Below are 17,724 nucleotides of genomic sequence, written 5' to 3'. Positions count from 1 at the left end.
CTGACATAGTCCACCTTGTGCACAGAGAAAGCAAAAGCCAGATGTGTTTTTTATTCATACATCAGTGTGTTGTTGGCACATTGTGTGCTTACTATTGTGATGGCTTGTGTTTACTGTTAAATACGAAAACACCATTTTTACGAAGGTGTGAAGAGTTAAGCAAGGTGTGTTAGCTTTTGCAAGAGAACTACAATGTTTTGCTGATTGGGTGAGAGGTTTTGCCATTTGTGTGTAGAGTTTTGCAAAAAAAGCCATAGTTACAAAAAATGTGCTTAAGCAATCAGAGAAAACTGTAAAAGACAGTGCTAATAGAAAATATTTTAACAAGATAAAATTAAGATTTGATAAAGCAGAAATCAGGCTTTAGACAATTCAAACCACAACGCATAGACCTACCAAGCGAGAAAATTTCCCAAAGCAGAATTCCATATGACCAGACATCACTCTCAAATGTGTAGATTCCCTCAAAAAGACTTTCTGGAGACATCCACTTCACAGGGAGCCTGGCCTATAAAGGAATGCAATCAACATGAAACTAAGACAGTCGTGCTTAGTATAATATACAGAATGTGTGTAGTGCTTTCAGAACTACATGGTACTTCTAGTCATTTTTATCACTACAATTACATTTTTATCACTAATCAATTACAAGTTTCCACTCTGAAAATAAGTCATGTCACATCAAATACTGCACTGTACTCTGTACTTGTGTCATCCATTCAGGAAAACGTCAATAGTGCCTTAGTGATTGGAAGTAAAAACGACAAACAAGAGTGCAACACATTTCTGAGATATGGATTCATCCACATAAAACCTGTATTGAGTACATTTACATGTATTCATTTAGCAGAAGTTTTATCCAAAGTGACTTACATATTATGTCAATTATATTACAAGGGCCATTTTCCCCAGCGCAGCTTGGGGTGAAGTGCTTTGCTCAAGGGCACAACGGCGGAAGCTGGGAATTGAACCCACAACTTTTCAGACTTTTCAGGCTACTGCATGCTAGCCCAGCTCCTTAGCCACTTTGCTATCACTGCCCCGAAAAAGGGTATATTAACTAATGTCAGAACAGGGCTCAGGAAGGACTCATGCATCACAAGAAGTGACTCACGTTGCCCCTGAGCACGTAGTTGGAGTCACTAGCAATGTCCCGGGCCAGACCGAAGTCACAGATTTTGGCCACTCGTCCTTTGGTGAGGAGGATGTTCCTGGCTGCCAGGTCTCTGTGGATGCACTGAGGAATACAGGGACAATGTTAAACATGTGTGCAGGGGTAGGGGGGTAGTCAGACAATCCTGGAGTAGGAGTAGGACTCAGGAATAGGACATAGGAATGGCACGACAGAATGGGTCACTGGAGCACTCAGGTCACTGATTAGGGTTGGGCGATGTCCCTAAATTGGCATTTTACGATGTGTACAGTAAAACATTGTGATGGACGATGATATTTTATGGTATGTTGGTCTCAAGGGCCCACATCAACCTAGCCCATAATCACTCATTTGTGATTTGCAATAAAATTTATTCCCGGTAAAAAATGAAAATGCAATATCATTCTGCTTTAATCGCCCCTCTCTTCAGTTAAGATGTTCAGAACTGCACCAAATTGTATGTGTATGATTAACCTGACATTCTCTGGGGGTATGTTAAGTTTCGTAGAATTTCACCCATGGGGGGGGGGGGGGTCTAAAGAAATTAAGTTATGTGTACATTTAGTGACTGTACACTCATTGGCCTGTAGATGGTGGTGCACACACATACACATGCACACACACACAGGCACGCACATACTATCGGTATCGGCAATTAGAACGGCCGATACATAATTACAAATTCAGTAGGATTAAAGGAAAACCAAATATTCATCATCATTTGGCTGCATTTCCAATGTTGGCGTTACGTAGTCCTTTGTCCACCAGATGGCGCATCGTTGCAGTGAGACGTAATTTAGTTGGAAGTTAATCTAAAGTGGGTTGGAAAGACGCTTCCTAACACTGTAGTTTACTGCAGAGAACGTCTAATAAGGGTAAGATGATTTTCACATGAAATGTAATTCCCATTTCTTCTTGAAGCCAAAATAAATCTGAGAATGTTTATCGGACATGCTTGGTTTTAACTGCAGGTAGCCTACGTTAATCTTATACAAGTTGTATACCTACGACCTAGGTAAAATAATGTTAGGCCTACCGTTGAGTGATGAAGGCCAATTTGATTATTGACCAGTGTATTTGTAGAAAACCATAAATGCGGTTACCAAGCAAATTGATATCAGCGCTGTAATTGTATCTTTCGCCTTTCATCTTCTTTTCTGACTATATAGCCTACAGGAGCTAAGTGAGTTAGTCACAACACGTTCGCTAACTAACGCGTTTCTAATGGAAATAGGCCTAGCCTACCTGAAAGATAACCTGTCTATGAAGCATTCTAAACAGGCTGGGACATTTCTGCTTGCTAAATAGGTTTTTCTGCTGTTGATTCGCTCACAGTCCTTGGTGGCCCTGTCAGTGCTTTGTAAAATGTTGCATTACAGTAAGACCACAAAAAGTCTCAAAAAGCATCTGAGCTAACGTTCATTCCCAAACAATCCTCTATTTTCAAAGGTGTTTCAAGTAACGTTAAGGAAGAGCATGGCTCAAAGTAAAGTAACTAGGGCTGAGACGACGTAATTGACTAGGCTACATAAATTCGTCAAAGTGAATCATTTGTGTCAACTCGTCACAATGTAGATTTATTAACGCACCAGTGATGATCTAGGCTAGCCTAGAAATCTAGACGCACCCTAGCGGCGGCAAATTAATTTGCTCAGCCTGTACGTCTAGTATCAAACCATAGGGATTTCTATTGGCTGACGCCATGGACGTCATCCAATCACAGCGCTCTATTTTGTTAGAGAGTCTTAAGGCGGGCTTAACAGGATAACGACAGTCCTGTGACGGTGAACAACATTGAAGGTGGCTATGGCAAACGAAAAGCGGTTGTTTGAATCGGCGTTGGCGTCAACTTTGGAGGAGTTGGACTTGTGCTTTTCTTTGAAATTTGAGCAACACAATGCACTTAAGTCATTCCTTTCGAAGAAGGATGTATTTGCCGTTTTGCCGACCGGATACGGATATGGTCGTAGCGCTGGCCTATTGCATGCCTAGGCAGTTTGAAAGACAATTCTCTGCCCGCCCCTTGGATTAAGCGAGGTGAATGGTTCGATTCCAGACTATACATTTCAATGATATAGGATGGCCCGCCAGGCTAGATCTAGGCTACATCTCCATTTAAACCAAATGTTTTAGAGCGCACTTTGAGAGATGTAGGGCTGTACCTGTTGCACATGCTACAAAAATCATTCTGTGCAATGGATGATTTACTAACGTTACGTCTGATACAGTTTTGCCTATGCCTATACATGCGTGAGACTGAGACACTTGTTTGTTTGTTTGAAGTGCTTGTTTAGGGTGTGACTGTGAGAGGTGAATCGATGTGCTTTGATTCCAGCTTGGTAGTTGTAGTCTATGCGATTAAAAAGCATGTGTGTGTGGAATAAGTATCCAAACAATGATAACACTTTCATTATGGCTGCTTTAGCCACAGACCTTCAGCTACTGTACAGTGGGTCCCAAGCTCGGACTGGTAATCTGTACAACCGGGCAAATGCCCAGTGAGCCGGTCCACATGTGGGCTGGTGACCTCCGGGATTTTTTTTTTTTTAAGTTATTTAGCCTATTTGCAGCCCGTCATGTAGGCCTAGGCCTAGCCTATAAATGCAGTTGCATCCATTTGGCTTGGGGGGTGACAGGTCAATAATTTTGGCCTCTTAATGACAGGTTCAGTGTGTGTTACGATCGCGCCCCCCTGCCCCACCCCTCAAGTGGATTTGTCCAAGCAGCCGCTAGTTTGAGTGCATGGTAGCCTAGGCTGTATAAGTGCCCTCCGCTGGCTGGTGTTAACATTATTGCAGTTTAACCGTAAACAGCAATCAGAGGTCTAGTTTTATTCCATAAATTCCATTAAAATTACATTAAAAACTACGGGTAGCCTACAATTTTCGCACAACTTGGTGGAAAAGTGTAGCGCAGGTTAAAGAAAACCCATTCATTTTTGGAGCTGAGACTACTCAAAAGGAACTTCAAAGTATTTCCCATATAGTAGCCCTATCCTTTTAGCTCACAACGAAAGTGAAACTTGGAAAGTGGTCTCTCCACCGAGTGTTACATTAGATGCACAATCAATCGCGAGTCGATGCAGGTAAAAAGTAGGCTATCAACTGGTAGGTTAGTAACGAAGGTATTGCAAAATGTGATGACGGCACACAAACTAGGGCAAAAACGTTTAGTATAGCCTACACTTGTGGTGATAGCCTACAGTTAATGTGAATCGCGGACTATAACCAAAGTAAAGGAGAAGATTTGCACCAAATAAAGGCTGTGTTTGTGTTTCTACAACATGTTGGCACAAAACATAATTTCTGTCAACTATGACGATGTCCATGTTCAGTAGCTTATATTTTTCATTTAGTCAAGTGACATGTGGTTTAATGCATGGGGTAACATGACGTGAGACAGACAGAAGATGAGCCTGTCTTTAGAAGCCTATCCCTGAATCCTGTCCCTCTCAATTTCAAATCACTTTAAAACGGTGTGATTATAGCAACCAGAATTTTTTTTTAAATCCCGGATAGACACCCCTGGACTCCCGTGTTATTGTGATTAGGCTATAGGTCCAAATCTAAATGTTTGGGTTCAGTTTATGAAGTGTTGCTACAACATAGTACTCTGTGTTTGTTATTTATGGGGGGGATTTTTTTTGTGTGTGTGTGTGGGGGGGGGGGTCCCATTTAGAAGTGGCCACTTCATTCGCACTTTCTGTGATTCACGCAGGTGGGTGAAATGTATTACAATTTTTTGCCAAGAGGTGGCAGCTTAAGTCCACTTGATACTGTAAAACTAGAGAATGTCTAATAAGGGGAGAACTGGTTCCTTCTGTGGTTCCACATGAGGGCGCTCGTCCACAAGTGCAGAATGCATGGAGGTCTATGGAGCTGTACCCCTCAAAATCCGTTTTTCTCGGGTTATAATTTTTTTTCGAGTAATTTGAATATTGTATTCGAAAGGGGAGGCAAAGAAAATACACTTGGTTGAGTATTATATTTTTTAAAGTCACTTAATTGTTCTAAAAAGCCTTTCAAACGTGTCAATGACGTCATTCATTAGCACAATGCTAGCGTGTTATGGGCAACAACGACCCAACCTGTAAGAAATCAAAAGGACATAAGTACTCGTTCGTTCAACTTTTGACCTATAACCCATGTTGAAGTTATACAAACTACAATCAAATCTGAGATTTGTCAACGACAATCAGGTGAAAGAGACAAATTTAGCCGTCTAGCTCCATTGACTCCCATTCATTCTGCACTCATGGCGATCGCTCCCAGTGGAAATCTGGTGGAACTGCAACCAAAATTTGGTACAATGGGACTTAATACGGAGTGGCCAGGCTCTCCGTAGACGGGCTCTGGTACGGTACCGATCTACTTGCACGACACGTCAAGCATGGGGTCGCGCTGCCTCCCCTCGTTCAGTCGTGTGTGGGCGTTTTGTTTAAAATGTCAGTTACCAGCTCATATTCAGTTCGTTTTAACGTATCTTAAGTGTTTTTCCACAAATGGACCACAATTTAGGCATGTACTTAACAGTATACAACACATTAATAGCCTAAACAAACTATGCAAGCCATTTCGAAATCCTGTTTTATTTAAACTACTCAATGCAATCTCAAATCCTCACCAGAAACACCAACAGTCAATATATTCATCCAAATCCTAGTTTCGTTTGTTTTATGGCCTACTGGGTGGTCGTGGAAGAGATCGTTAAAACATTATTTGTCTTGTAAGCGGAACCAAAGTTTCACAGGCACTGTTGTGGTAGTACAAAGGACCTACAACCTCGTGCTTTCATTGGATAGCCGCCTCGCGTTCAACGGATTCATTTGCATAAAGCTGGGCATCGGCCAGCTTTTTGACGCGCGACATTATTTCAAATGCAGCGCTGCCTTCCCGGAATGCTTTGCGTGCACGTTAAAGTCGCTTGACGTCACCCATAGGACTAGAGTGGAATGCGACACGACAAAATGAAGTGAAGTACAAGTGGATCTGTACCGTCAGTCAGGTGTTTTCAACCAGTGGTCCGCGGCCCACTTGTGGTCCGTGAGGACATTGCTGGTGGTCCCTGACCATGGATTCAGTAGTTGCAATGTGGAAATCAGTATTTTTCCCACGAACAATAACGGACGCAGCTCTCAACTTGGCCCGTTAAAATGTGAACAGTCTAGCGATGCATTTCATGAAGGCCCTTTTGGACATGTCAGTTATTTGTATCACTGGTTAGATGTAAAACTGCATTTCGTTTTAGACTATTGGTATTTTATTTGTGCATTGACAATAAAGTTGAATATCATATGAACTAAAGATGACTAAAATCGTGCATATGTAGAAGAAGAAACATTCACAAAAATCCATGGCATGACCTCTCTTCTTGATAGCTGTTGAAAACTGCATGGAAATGACAGGGATTGTTTTGTTTGTTAATAAATAAATAAATAAATAAATAAATGCAAAACTGATACCTTCTGCTTTCCCCAAATACAATGTAGCCTACAGGTGTACATGACCTTTCATCAGTCCAGTTGCAATGGATGAACTGTGATGAACTGCCCTACTTGTGATTGTTTAGAGATTTTAAAGGTTTTATAACAATGCTACACATTTTTTGGCTAGTGCTACAAATCTATTCACCTTCGCAGCGCCAGTAGGCTACTTGCTGTGCGGCCCGCACACACACACAGGCATGCCAAACAAGCATACACAAAAGTTTCAAGAGTGGGGGTGGAGTAGAAGATGGATACAAATTGAACGGATGTACAGGACTGAGCGGCGGTCATATTTTGTACCGCTATGCGGTACATCTAGTTAATTACCATATGTCTACAGAAATACATTTATAATTTTCTACATAAAAAATAAAAAATATATATAGGCTATACGGCCTGATGAAAGTGGACAGCTAAGAGAGACATACTGACCAGGGGCCTCATTTATTAAGCGTTCATACGCACAGATTTTATCTTAGCACAGCCGGATGGGTTTAGATCTCCGCCTTGTAAACACCCCCTCATCAATATCATTAGCATATGTTTTAATGTAATCAATGGCCTAAAAGCTGTAGCCTATGTAAAATTATATATTAAAAACATTGTATAGGCCTAGCCTATGCCATCTGATGTTAACTAGCCTATATGCGTCAGTTCGAATAGCTTAACTAATTATGTTTTTTCCAGCAAAGCTTTCTGGAAAGAGATCGTATGCATCCATGTCCATTGTCCTCTGCTCGCTTTCATTCCTTTTGCTTGCAGTAATGTGAATAATCAATATTTACTTATTGATAATTGGTAATTGTTAGCCTAACAATAATAATTCAATAGGACTATTTTCTGCTAAAACATTAGGCTACATATTTCACGTCCAATGTAGGCTATAGGCCTGCGAGACATGTAGGCTACAAAAAGACAATTACACATTCACGTCACTGTCAGGAATTATTTGAACAAGATGGTAGACTAATAAGTCTTTTATTTTACAAGACGGTAGACTAATACGTGATAACTGTTTGGCTGACAGCCTTTAAAGTAGGCTCAATTTCATTTCCAGGGAAAGTTTAATGTTTTAGCCTGTTACAGCATGAATTAGTGACTGGCATGTGGGGGCGTGGCATCACGATGAAATGACTGATGTCATTTAATAAAGGTGCAAGCAAAGACAAGCTTGCATTTCAGTGAAAATACAAGCAAAGAAAACTGGCTATTCAGTGAAAGATCCCTTCACGTGTGGCCTCCAGACCTGGTGACCAGGAATAGGGGTGGTCTTACGTTTTTGGACGTGAGGAAGTCCATGCCTTTGGCTACTTGGTAGGAGAAACTGAGGAGATCCTCTGTGTCCAAAGACAGGTCATCCTTATCTCCACAGCACTCTGAAACAGGACAGAATTGGGACTATCTGGATGAGCAGTAAAGGTTGGCTTCAACATTAGACAGAAATTTAGCACATCAACTGTAGCTGTGTACTGTATCTTACAGAGTTGTGTTTGAACAGCTTACCAGAGAGGTTAGGCTTCCTCTGATAAGACCTCATGGGCATGTATCCATTACCATTGCCATCCCTGGTGAATGCAAGACACACACACACACACATAGACACACACACACACACACACACACACACACACACACACATACACACACATCCCATACATGTACATATACCAATGAGACAAACCATAAAAGAAAAATGACACACTACATACACACACATACATACAGTTCATACACATCATTGTCTTACACAGCAGATACATGAAACAATAGATGTACGAATGCAAGAGCGTAATGTATGAGAAAGTGAGGCTCACCTCATGGGCATGGGCTGGGGTTGGCTCAGGAGGTTCTTGTAGTAGCCATCCCCCGTTTTCAAACTGAAGAACTCCTCCTTCTTTCGCCGTAGGAAGCTGAGTAGGTCCCCATAACAACAGTACTCAGTGATCACCAACGTTGGACCTTTAAAATATTACACAGAAAGAGGAAGTAGATTACAGCACGTGTGTGTGTGTGTGTACAGCACATCGATCACATTTGATTACATGAAAATTCTTCAAACTGTCTAACAGACCTGAAATCAGTAAAACTAGTTTTCTGTTTGTATAAAAACAGGAACTTTTAAAGGAACACAATGTAAGAATTGAGCACTAAGACGGTACCCAGTTAGTCATAAACTGACTAAAAGGGTCATGATCCTACCTAATCAACACAACAGTGTTCTAGGCACGCACTGGCAATGTCAGAGACGTCATTCTCCACATTATATGTCAGTGTGGCATCAGAAAGGCTATGAAGCTGTTATTTTAAGGCAACTGCATTGTGTTCCTTTTTACATAAATTAATTTCCCTAGCAGGACATGAAAGATATTTAAGAGACTTTAAGAGCCTTGTTATAGGACAGCCTTGTCTCAGCCCTCTGCCTTCATGTCATGAGCTTAAAACCTCTTACCTCCCTGAGTGCATGCTCCGAGCAGGTTAACGATGTTCACATGGTTGCCGACGTAACTGAGGACTTTGAGTTCGGACATGAGTGCATCCCTCTCGGTGGAATGGGCACTTGCTGTGGGAGGATCAGTGAGCTTTGTTTGAGTGTGTGCATGATATCCAGTCTCATAGGCACACACACATACACACACACACACACAAACTGATGGACAACTGAAACTCACGTTTAAGCATTTTCACTGCAACAGTGGTGACAGAATCTGGAGAGCAGAGTCCATATGCTGTGGCCTGTACCACCTTACCAAAGGCACCAGATCCTAAAACTTTACCTGAACACATACACACAACACACACACACACACACACACACACACACACACACACACACACACACATACACACACACATACAGATTATTTCAAAATATCAGATTTGTATAATTCAATATGCTTCACATTCCCAGTCTGGAGCATTTTTTTATAGTGATTACAACCTTTAGCTGAAATTTCAGGAAAAGTAAATATTTCTCTTAAGAGGCTTGAACCATGTAATTGGATTAAAGGCCAAGAGAAATTAAATTACGCTTGAGGCTTGCCATTCGAAGGCATTGGTTTGTTTGGAGATTTGTCAGTGTGCCAGATCGAGATGCATAAATGCCTCTACCAAATTCCCAATGAAAGAAATCTCACAACACAACACAACACAAAAAACACACACCTCTACAAAATACCACAGAACGAGAACTGGGTTGGCAGTGGTTGGTATTGTTTTCCATACTTACCAAACCGCAGTCTCTCTCGAGGGAACTCCCATTTCTGGTCGTAAGGCAGTTGAGTGGGGTCTATGTAGATGTAGTTGTTACCGTGAATGCTCTCTATCACCTTCCAGTGAATTTGATACTTGGGCTTCTGTGGAAATATAAGATACGGGTGAGTGGGGAGGGAGGAATATGGGTGGGGAATTTCAAAACTACGGTTACCATAATACTCCAGTAACATAGAGAGAGAGTGAGAGAGAGAGCGAGAGAAAGAGAGAGAGAGAGCGAGAGAGATGAGTTTGGTGTGAGGAGTTACCTGCATATATTTGTAAAGAAGCACCACCAGTATAAAACTGAGCCCAGTGGCTGCACATACTACAGCAGTCAGCAGTGGGGTAAAGAGTTTGTGTGGCACCGAGTTCTCTGTGGGGACAAACATATGGTATATTACACACACACACACACACAGACACACACCAGAGTTTCCGCTAGAAAAAAATGGTGCAGGTCAAAGTGACCGGCAGAGGTTTCGTTTTCCGGACATTTTGATGATATGCCGGTCAAATATCCTATTATCCCTTCTTAATTAGTCAAATTTAGGAAAACTGGAGACAGGCTATGTAGCTTAAAGAATGACATAATCAGGCTGTATAGAATGCAACATGTTCATTAGCCCAACTTAAACATGCCTAACAAGATCTAGCCAGTATCTTTTCATGGACAGCAAGAGTCCGCTTCGTTCGTTGTTTTAAAAAGGCTACGTTGTTTGTTGCTGCTACCCACGTTATCTCCAGTGGTGACTGTTTAACTTACACAGATGCGCACACACAAGAATGAGCGCTCACACCACTGCCCCCTAATGCTATGCCTCTTTACTTGACAACAATAAATTAAGAAATTTTTCCTATTCTGGGAAATGTTTTTTTATTTTTTTCGGCCGCGGTTCAATGATACCGTTTAATTGTGCCAGAAATTATCCGCAGACCAGTAATCGCCTCGTCGAGGAGGCCCTAACCCTGCAGATCATAGACAGAGAATGCATAGGCCTACTGTATGCTTTGGGTAAAGAACACTTTGCATGTCCAGTGTACACGGAGAATGACAGTGTCTTGGAGCGGCCGCACCCCCCGCAACTCCACTTCCAATGTCACTGATTCCGACAGATATACGCCCGACACTTCTGCTTTTTATCTGGTGGTGGTGGAGTTGACCGGACATCTGAGGCTTCAGACGTTACCAATTTATCATCATTCATCGCGTCTGGCCTCTGAAAAAACGTTTAAGGCTCTGCCTGGGCCTGGCCATGTTTGAACCGCCTCACTCATTTGTTCGTTGTTTAACATGGACGTTTTAAGCGTGCGCTTCCTATTTGAAATGCAGCAGGCTATGCGTGTTGTTTAATAGCTTACTTTTCAAACGGTAGAGCCTGTTCATGTAAAAACATAGCCAGAGGACGTATAATATAGGCTTACATATTAAGGCTTATTCTCAAATTCAGATTGCGTTAAGGGACGGGATTATTACCCGATTTCAATCGGACAATTTGACCGGAGAGGTTTAATTTTGTCGGACATTTCATTTTTTTTCCGGCCAATGTCCGGTAATTACCGGACAACGGAAACCCTGACACACACACACTCGCGCACACACACACACACACACACTAGTCAAAACATGATATGACCACGCACATGCGCGCACACACACACGCACTCACACACACACACACACACACACACGCACAGACACACACACACACACACACACACTAGTCAAAACATGATATGACCAAGTACATAGTCATCTACTGTATTATTATAATTACATTTTTCTTTTAACCATGTATTTCTTTATGTAGGTATGTGTGTATGGACTGGACACATAACCTTTGCACAAGTAACCATAGCCACCAAATGATGCACTCTCCTTCAAACGCACACACGCACACAAACATGCACACAAACACACACACACACACACACACACACACACACAGTGATACAGGATATAGCAACATGTTTACATGTTTACATGCTCCCTGTCCCCACTGGAGGGAAAATAATCTCTTATTTAAATCCCAGAGTGCAGACGTGGCATAAAGTAATCCATCTCAATCTGTCATAACACACACACCCACCTGTCATAATGACAAAACAATACACAATCTGCCAGCAATGCCTCTGTCTGTGTGTTTTGGCCTGATTATTATGGATTATTGTGGATCCCATATCTGTGTATTTAAATGAATGTAGCGAGGCGTGTTTGAGTGCCAGATTACTCTAATAACAGACTCTCTGCACGTGTGGGTGTGTGTATGTGTGTGAGCCTGAAAGGGAGAATAATGCTGTAATTATAATTATACACATTAGAATTGTACACACATACACACATTTTAATGTGTGTGTGTGTGTGTATGTGTGAGTATATGCGTGTGTGTGTGTGCGTATGTGTGTATATGCCTGTGTGTGCGTGTCCACTTCTCACCGCTGATGGAGAACAGTGTGTACGCCTGGTCTCCCTCCGTCATGGCCACACACTCCAGTGTGCGGTAGCTCCCTCGGCTAACGTTCAGCCGACTCTCCACCACGCTTCGCCCAAAACCCGTGCCTGACACGGTTACCATGGCGACCTCCTCCTCCTCAGTGGCATTATTCAGCAGCGAGCACCTGGGTCACACGGGTCAAAGGGAGTTCACCAATCAGAGTGGACATCAAAGGGCCCATTCAGAGTTACAGACTGTGCATCAAGCCAATTAAGACAAACGGAATGGGCATGAGCAGTGACCATTTCTCAGAATAAAAGACAAACTCTTCAACAAACAAGACAGACAGACAGACAGACAGACAGACAGTGATAGATAGATAGATAGATACTTTATTGATCCCCAGGGGAAATTCAAGTGGACATATGTCATTGGAAGCAGAACAGTTGCCCTACTGGTGGAATCTAATACTATCTCCAGGACCAACCATGCATGAACAACTGAAAGCTCAACTGTATATGTAAAGGATGAGAAGCTTGTTTGCATACTAAGTGTCTCTATGGTGACGTGGGCTGTAAATATGGCCATACAGGTCTCATAAATATGGGTACAGATCTTATAAATATGGGTGACACTATAAATCTTATTATGTTAATAATATAATATCAAATTAATATGTTTATAGGTCTGATAAATATGCTTATAGGTCTGATAAATATGGGTACCTGGTATGTGGAGGCTCACAGTAGTACCAGAAGATTTTGGGAGCAGGGTATCCTGAGGCTACACAGCGCACCTGTCCATCCACTGGACCCTCATGAGACACAATCACAGGCTTACCTGGAGGCGGGGCAGAGTAAGAGCGACAGCAAGAAAGAAATGGGGGAAGGGAAGAGAGAAAGAAAGAGGGAGAGAGGGGAAGAATGCATTAAAAGCCTGAGTCATTCCAGAGAGTGATGCATTAGAATAACACACAACATCTCTACATGCACAGCATCTCACAGCACTGATGAATGGCACCATTTGCTTATGATTCACACTGTACATTCATTGCCAGCACAATCCTATTAATACTGATAAATAGTCTTTCCAAATTAAATGTGCATAGACAGATTGAGAGAGAGGGGGGTGGGGTAGGCAGGAGGAAACAGAGAGGAGGTTTGATGAGGACAAGCCGTTTGTCTGTCTGTCTCTCTGTCTCTGTGTGTGTGTGTGTGTGTGTGTGTGTGTGTGTGTGTGTGTTTGTGTGTGTGTGGTATGTGAAGGCCCACATCCTGTAACCAGAACTTACAGATCACATGCACAGAAAATGAGTGATTGGCTGAGTCATCATTGTGGCTGGCCTGGAAAGTGTAGATGCCTCCCTCATATCCGTGAACACGCACCAGCCTCAGCTCACTGATGTACCTAAACAACATTCACAACAACAGAGACCATTACAGTGTGCTATCAATAATACAATTATAACAACTGCATTACATTATAAATGACATCAACACATGTGGAAGCGTATATCATTATACATTCTACATTCTATATTAAAGGTGCTCTAAGCATTGCCACGCGTTTTTTAGGCTAAAACATTTTATGTCACTTACTGTAAACATCACCTAACCAACCGCTAGCTGTCTGTGTCCTGAATACACTGTAAAAAACGCGATCTCTGTGGACAGCCCAGGCTCCAAAAACGGCAACAAAAACAACCTGGGCAAACCTACAGTAGCCCATAAAAACATAACAAACTGTTCCAGCAAATCATAAAAGAGATGCGCCTTTAGGAGAGTTTCAATTGCACGGGAGCAGCACAGGAGGGAGGAAGTAGCGAGCTAGCTCTCTGTTTTGTTTGAAAGTCAACAGAAGTGACATTACCCAGCATCGCTTAGAGCGCCTTTAATCTATATTATTTCTTGTCATATCTACTACGTGACGCTGCACCTGTATCTGTGCCTGTGTATGGTGATGACGTGCTCAGAAGTGTTGCGGAGCTCGTGGCCCTGGTGTGCCCAGGAGAGGGTGGTGGGCGTGGGGTAGGCCTCCAGCTCGGCCCGCAGCGTCAGGCTGGCCCCCTCACGGACCTGCAGCTCACTCTCCGCAGGCTCCGTCAGGTTGATGAAGCCTCGCTCTGACAGCACAAACACACACCCAGAAATACGGCTTTGCTGAAGGTGATCTTGTGTAACAATGTGTCAGTTAAGTGTCATGTTTGCTGCTGTTGTTGTCAAAAGTACTTCAAGGACCTGTTGTAAAGCGAGACAGTTTCAGTGTTTGACTAAAATAAATCCTCAAACTGACCCTTGAACTTACGAATCAATGTCAATACTTCATGTCTATTTATTGTCCAGGTGTAGACTTAAGGCGGGGGAATCTGAATGAGTGGATAAGCACAGCTGTTCAGTTTACCCAGAGACTCCACTGACCATAGACATCCAGTTGGATGGATGCAGTAGTGACTCCTTTCTCATTCTGTGCCTCGCAGTGATACATCCCAGAATCTCCCACCACTGCCGAGGCGATACGCAGTGTTGCAGAGCGCTGGTAACCACGGGAGCCAGGCTGGATGTGAGATGTTCTGGTCTCAAGTGCTGTCTATCATCAGAAGAGACAGCAATGATTGAATCACCACCGTCTTAAGCAGTGTTCTGTGCAACTGACTCACTGTACTCATATTCTCTAAATGTGAGGAGCGTGCAGCTGAAGGGAACGAGAAAAAACATTTGTATAAGGTTGTCTCCTTACTGTGTCATCGGGAGTGATCCATTTCACGCTGAAGTCATAGTTGACATTGGCGGCAGCACATACCAACTCAAACTCCTGTCCTTTAGTCAGAATGGCATTCTCTCTCCTAGACAAACTGATGTCTGGCGCTCGGTCGGGAACTGAAGACAAAACCATTTCACTTATGTAAATGTAACCATGAAGAGGCGAACATAAACACACTAATTAAAAAATAGGAGTGAATGAGCAAGCAACCCCTTGCAGCAAAAATCTACTTACACCATATAGTGACTAATTCATTGAGGTTTTTTTAAAAATTTTTTTTATATATATGTCCTATATTTCTATTTTGATACATACATGTTCTATATTTCAGTCTTGAACTTTAATTTAATGTTTATTGTCTATGGCTATGTCTATAGTATGTCTATGTCTGTATTTAAAGTATGTCTATGTCTGCATAGGAAAGTAAGAAACGAAATTTCAATTCTTTGTATGACCAGTGCATGAAAAGAAATTGACAATAAAAGCCGACTTGACTTGACTTGACTAGATATTACAAAGTAGGCCACTTAAAATAAAGTATGGTAGGGTAGTCCAAGTCTCTGAGATTATTATTTTTTTCAACGTTCTTGACCACCTGACAAATAAACTCAAAAGTGGAGCTTCCTGTGTGTGGGCACCTCATGCCAGACCATCATCTAAATACTGTTTTTTCCTCACCTCTTATTCACTGGACTGAGCTACCTTCTTGCAGCACCAAAATAATGACCGTGTTGTGTGCATCGTGTCTTTCTGTCGTTTCTTTCCTTCTCTCTCCTTTTTCACTTTGTTGTCATCTCCTGTGAGAAAGTGAGATCACTCACCTGACCGGACTTCGATGGCGTACTGGCTGGACTTGACGGCAGTCTCTCCGAGCTTTCCTGCGCAGACGTAGCAGCCCTCCTGATCCTTGGTGATGTTGGCGATGAGGATGCCCCTCTGGGGGCTGGCCTTGTACATGAGGCCCCGGGGGAGCGGCCCGCCGTCGCAGGTCTGCAGGCTCAGGTCCACCACAGCCGGGTCTGTCACCAGGCAGGGCACCAGACAGGGTTCCCCCTCACGCACCATGCGGTCGTTCACCCTGGAGCGAACAAAGGCATTCGCCGGGTCTGAGCGAGAGTTGAGAAAGAGAGATAGCGAGAGATAGAGAGTGAGAGAGAGAGAGAAGGAAGGACAGAGATAGTAAGAGAGAAAGAAAACAAGAAACAAATCTAATGTTAAGACATTAGCAACAGGTAAGGTCTCATTGGTTGAGTGCATGCCAAGAATCATACATACACACACCCACACCAACACACAGACACACACACACACACACACAGACAGACACACACACACACACACATACACAGAGCTACCTTTCACATAAACATATATGGAGCTCTCCTCCTGCGTTTCTCCGTTGACGCAGGTGTAGCGACCCATGTGCTGATCCTGCGCGGAGGTCACGACGATCGAGGCCCCGCCGTCCCTCTCGACCCTGCTCTCGACCCTGCGACCTTTCTCCCGCTGCCACGTCACCTGGCCCTGGTCATCACGACACGAGAGCTGCAGCCGCCGGCCCTTCAGCACCACCACCTCTGGAGACTCTGGGCTGACCTGAGGTTTGGCCCAGCCTGGGTGACAACAGCAGGGGACACATCACAGACAGGGCCATGAATACTAGCCATTTGCCCTTTGTTCCACAAGCTGCACATTACACACATTAAACATGAAAGTGGTGCACGCTAAGCATTACCCAATGAATACAGTTCCCAATTTACTAAGTCCTGACTTATGGTTCCCTGTTTAGCCGTTTTTAATTACTGTTATATCTCAATTGTCATGAGCAACATCAAGGATGCATTAATAATTCTTGAACGCGTCAGTAATGGTTAAGCTAAATATGCGCAATCAACAACTGAAGGTTTTTTTTAATTTCATACGGAGGGAGGTATCACGTTGGATAATTGGGGGCCAAGCAGCGAAGCTGCGAAGGCACCCATTGTGTTTCTATGTTTTCTTCCCTATTATTACGCTTCTGTCATTGAAGTCAATGGCAGCCCATAGAACCGTCTGGTAAAAAGTTGTGAAATTTGGCACACTGATTAGGGACAGTCCAATGATTCATTTCACCAAGTTTCATGCCGGCACCTCGAGCGCTCTAGCGCCACCAACAGGCCAAAGTTGGACGTGACCCGTAGGCCCAATTGTCAAAAATGAGGTATCGTTGGAATCCAAGCCGAGTTCAACGCACCCTATGACGTCATTTTCCGCCATGATGGATTTTCCGCCATATTGAATTTTAGTAAAAGTGAAACTAAAACTTCACAGGTCACAAATTTTGTCCGATCGTCACCAAACTTGACACACATGATCTTCAGACCAAGTCTCACAAAAGTTGTGGTGTTTTGTCTTCGGAACTATAACCGTTCACCCGTAATATCCAATCGAAATTTGCGGCGAAGCCGCCAAACAGGAAGTGAGCTTGTATCTCAGCAACCCTTGCATGTATCAAAGCCAAACTTTGTGCATGGACTCAGGACCCAATCAGGGGGACGCTCAAGAAAGTTGGTGACCTTTGACCTCTAGGGGGCGCTGCAATTAGCAAAAATGCATGTTGGCCTGTAGCTGTTGATGTGTTTGGAATTAAAATGTACTAGTGG

At 43.0% G+C, this 17,724-nt stretch overlaps 1 protein-coding gene across 2 annotated transcripts in view; it reads right to left on the bottom strand.

Annotated features, from left to right (window-relative positions):
- kitb (KIT proto-oncogene, receptor tyrosine kinase b) overlaps nucleotides 1–17,724 on the bottom strand; it is a 38,127-nt gene that overhangs the window by 18,602 nt on the left and 1,801 nt on the right. For both annotated transcript variants that reach the window (XR_006031708.1, XM_042091430.1), the window contains exons 2-18: nucleotides 16,438–16,695; nucleotides 15,904–16,188; nucleotides 15,059–15,198; nucleotides 14,740–14,908; nucleotides 14,258–14,444; nucleotides 13,614–13,729; nucleotides 13,048–13,162; nucleotides 12,325–12,506; nucleotides 10,157–10,263; nucleotides 9,865–9,991; nucleotides 9,308–9,412; nucleotides 9,088–9,198; nucleotides 8,453–8,597; nucleotides 8,142–8,203; nucleotides 7,914–8,014; nucleotides 1,115–1,237; nucleotides 397–508 (exon numbers count right to left, since the gene is read on the bottom strand). Coding sequence is in view for 1 of the 2 variants with exons in the window: in XM_042091430.1 (XP_041947364.1) it covers nucleotides 397–508; nucleotides 1,115–1,237; nucleotides 7,914–8,014; nucleotides 8,142–8,203; nucleotides 8,453–8,597; nucleotides 9,088–9,198; nucleotides 9,308–9,412; nucleotides 9,865–9,991; nucleotides 10,157–10,263; nucleotides 12,325–12,506; nucleotides 13,048–13,162; nucleotides 13,614–13,729; nucleotides 14,258–14,444; nucleotides 14,740–14,908; nucleotides 15,059–15,198; nucleotides 15,904–16,188; nucleotides 16,438–16,695 (2,445 nt within the window). In the remaining variant the exon portion in view is untranslated. The remainder of the gene's footprint in view (nucleotides 1–396; nucleotides 509–1,114; nucleotides 1,238–7,913; nucleotides 8,015–8,141; nucleotides 8,204–8,452; nucleotides 8,598–9,087; nucleotides 9,199–9,307; nucleotides 9,413–9,864; nucleotides 9,992–10,156; nucleotides 10,264–12,324; nucleotides 12,507–13,047; nucleotides 13,163–13,613; nucleotides 13,730–14,257; nucleotides 14,445–14,739; nucleotides 14,909–15,058; nucleotides 15,199–15,903; nucleotides 16,189–16,437; nucleotides 16,696–17,724) is intronic.

The sequence above is a fragment of the Alosa sapidissima genome, chromosome 1 (assembly GCF_018492685.1).
Source record: "Alosa sapidissima isolate fAloSap1 chromosome 1, fAloSap1.pri, whole genome shotgun sequence".
Taxonomy (NCBI): Eukaryota; Metazoa; Chordata; class Actinopteri; order Clupeiformes; family Clupeidae; genus Alosa; species Alosa sapidissima.
The sequence above is the reverse complement of the archived record's forward strand: the minus strand, read 5'-3'. Positions and strand labels throughout refer to the sequence as shown.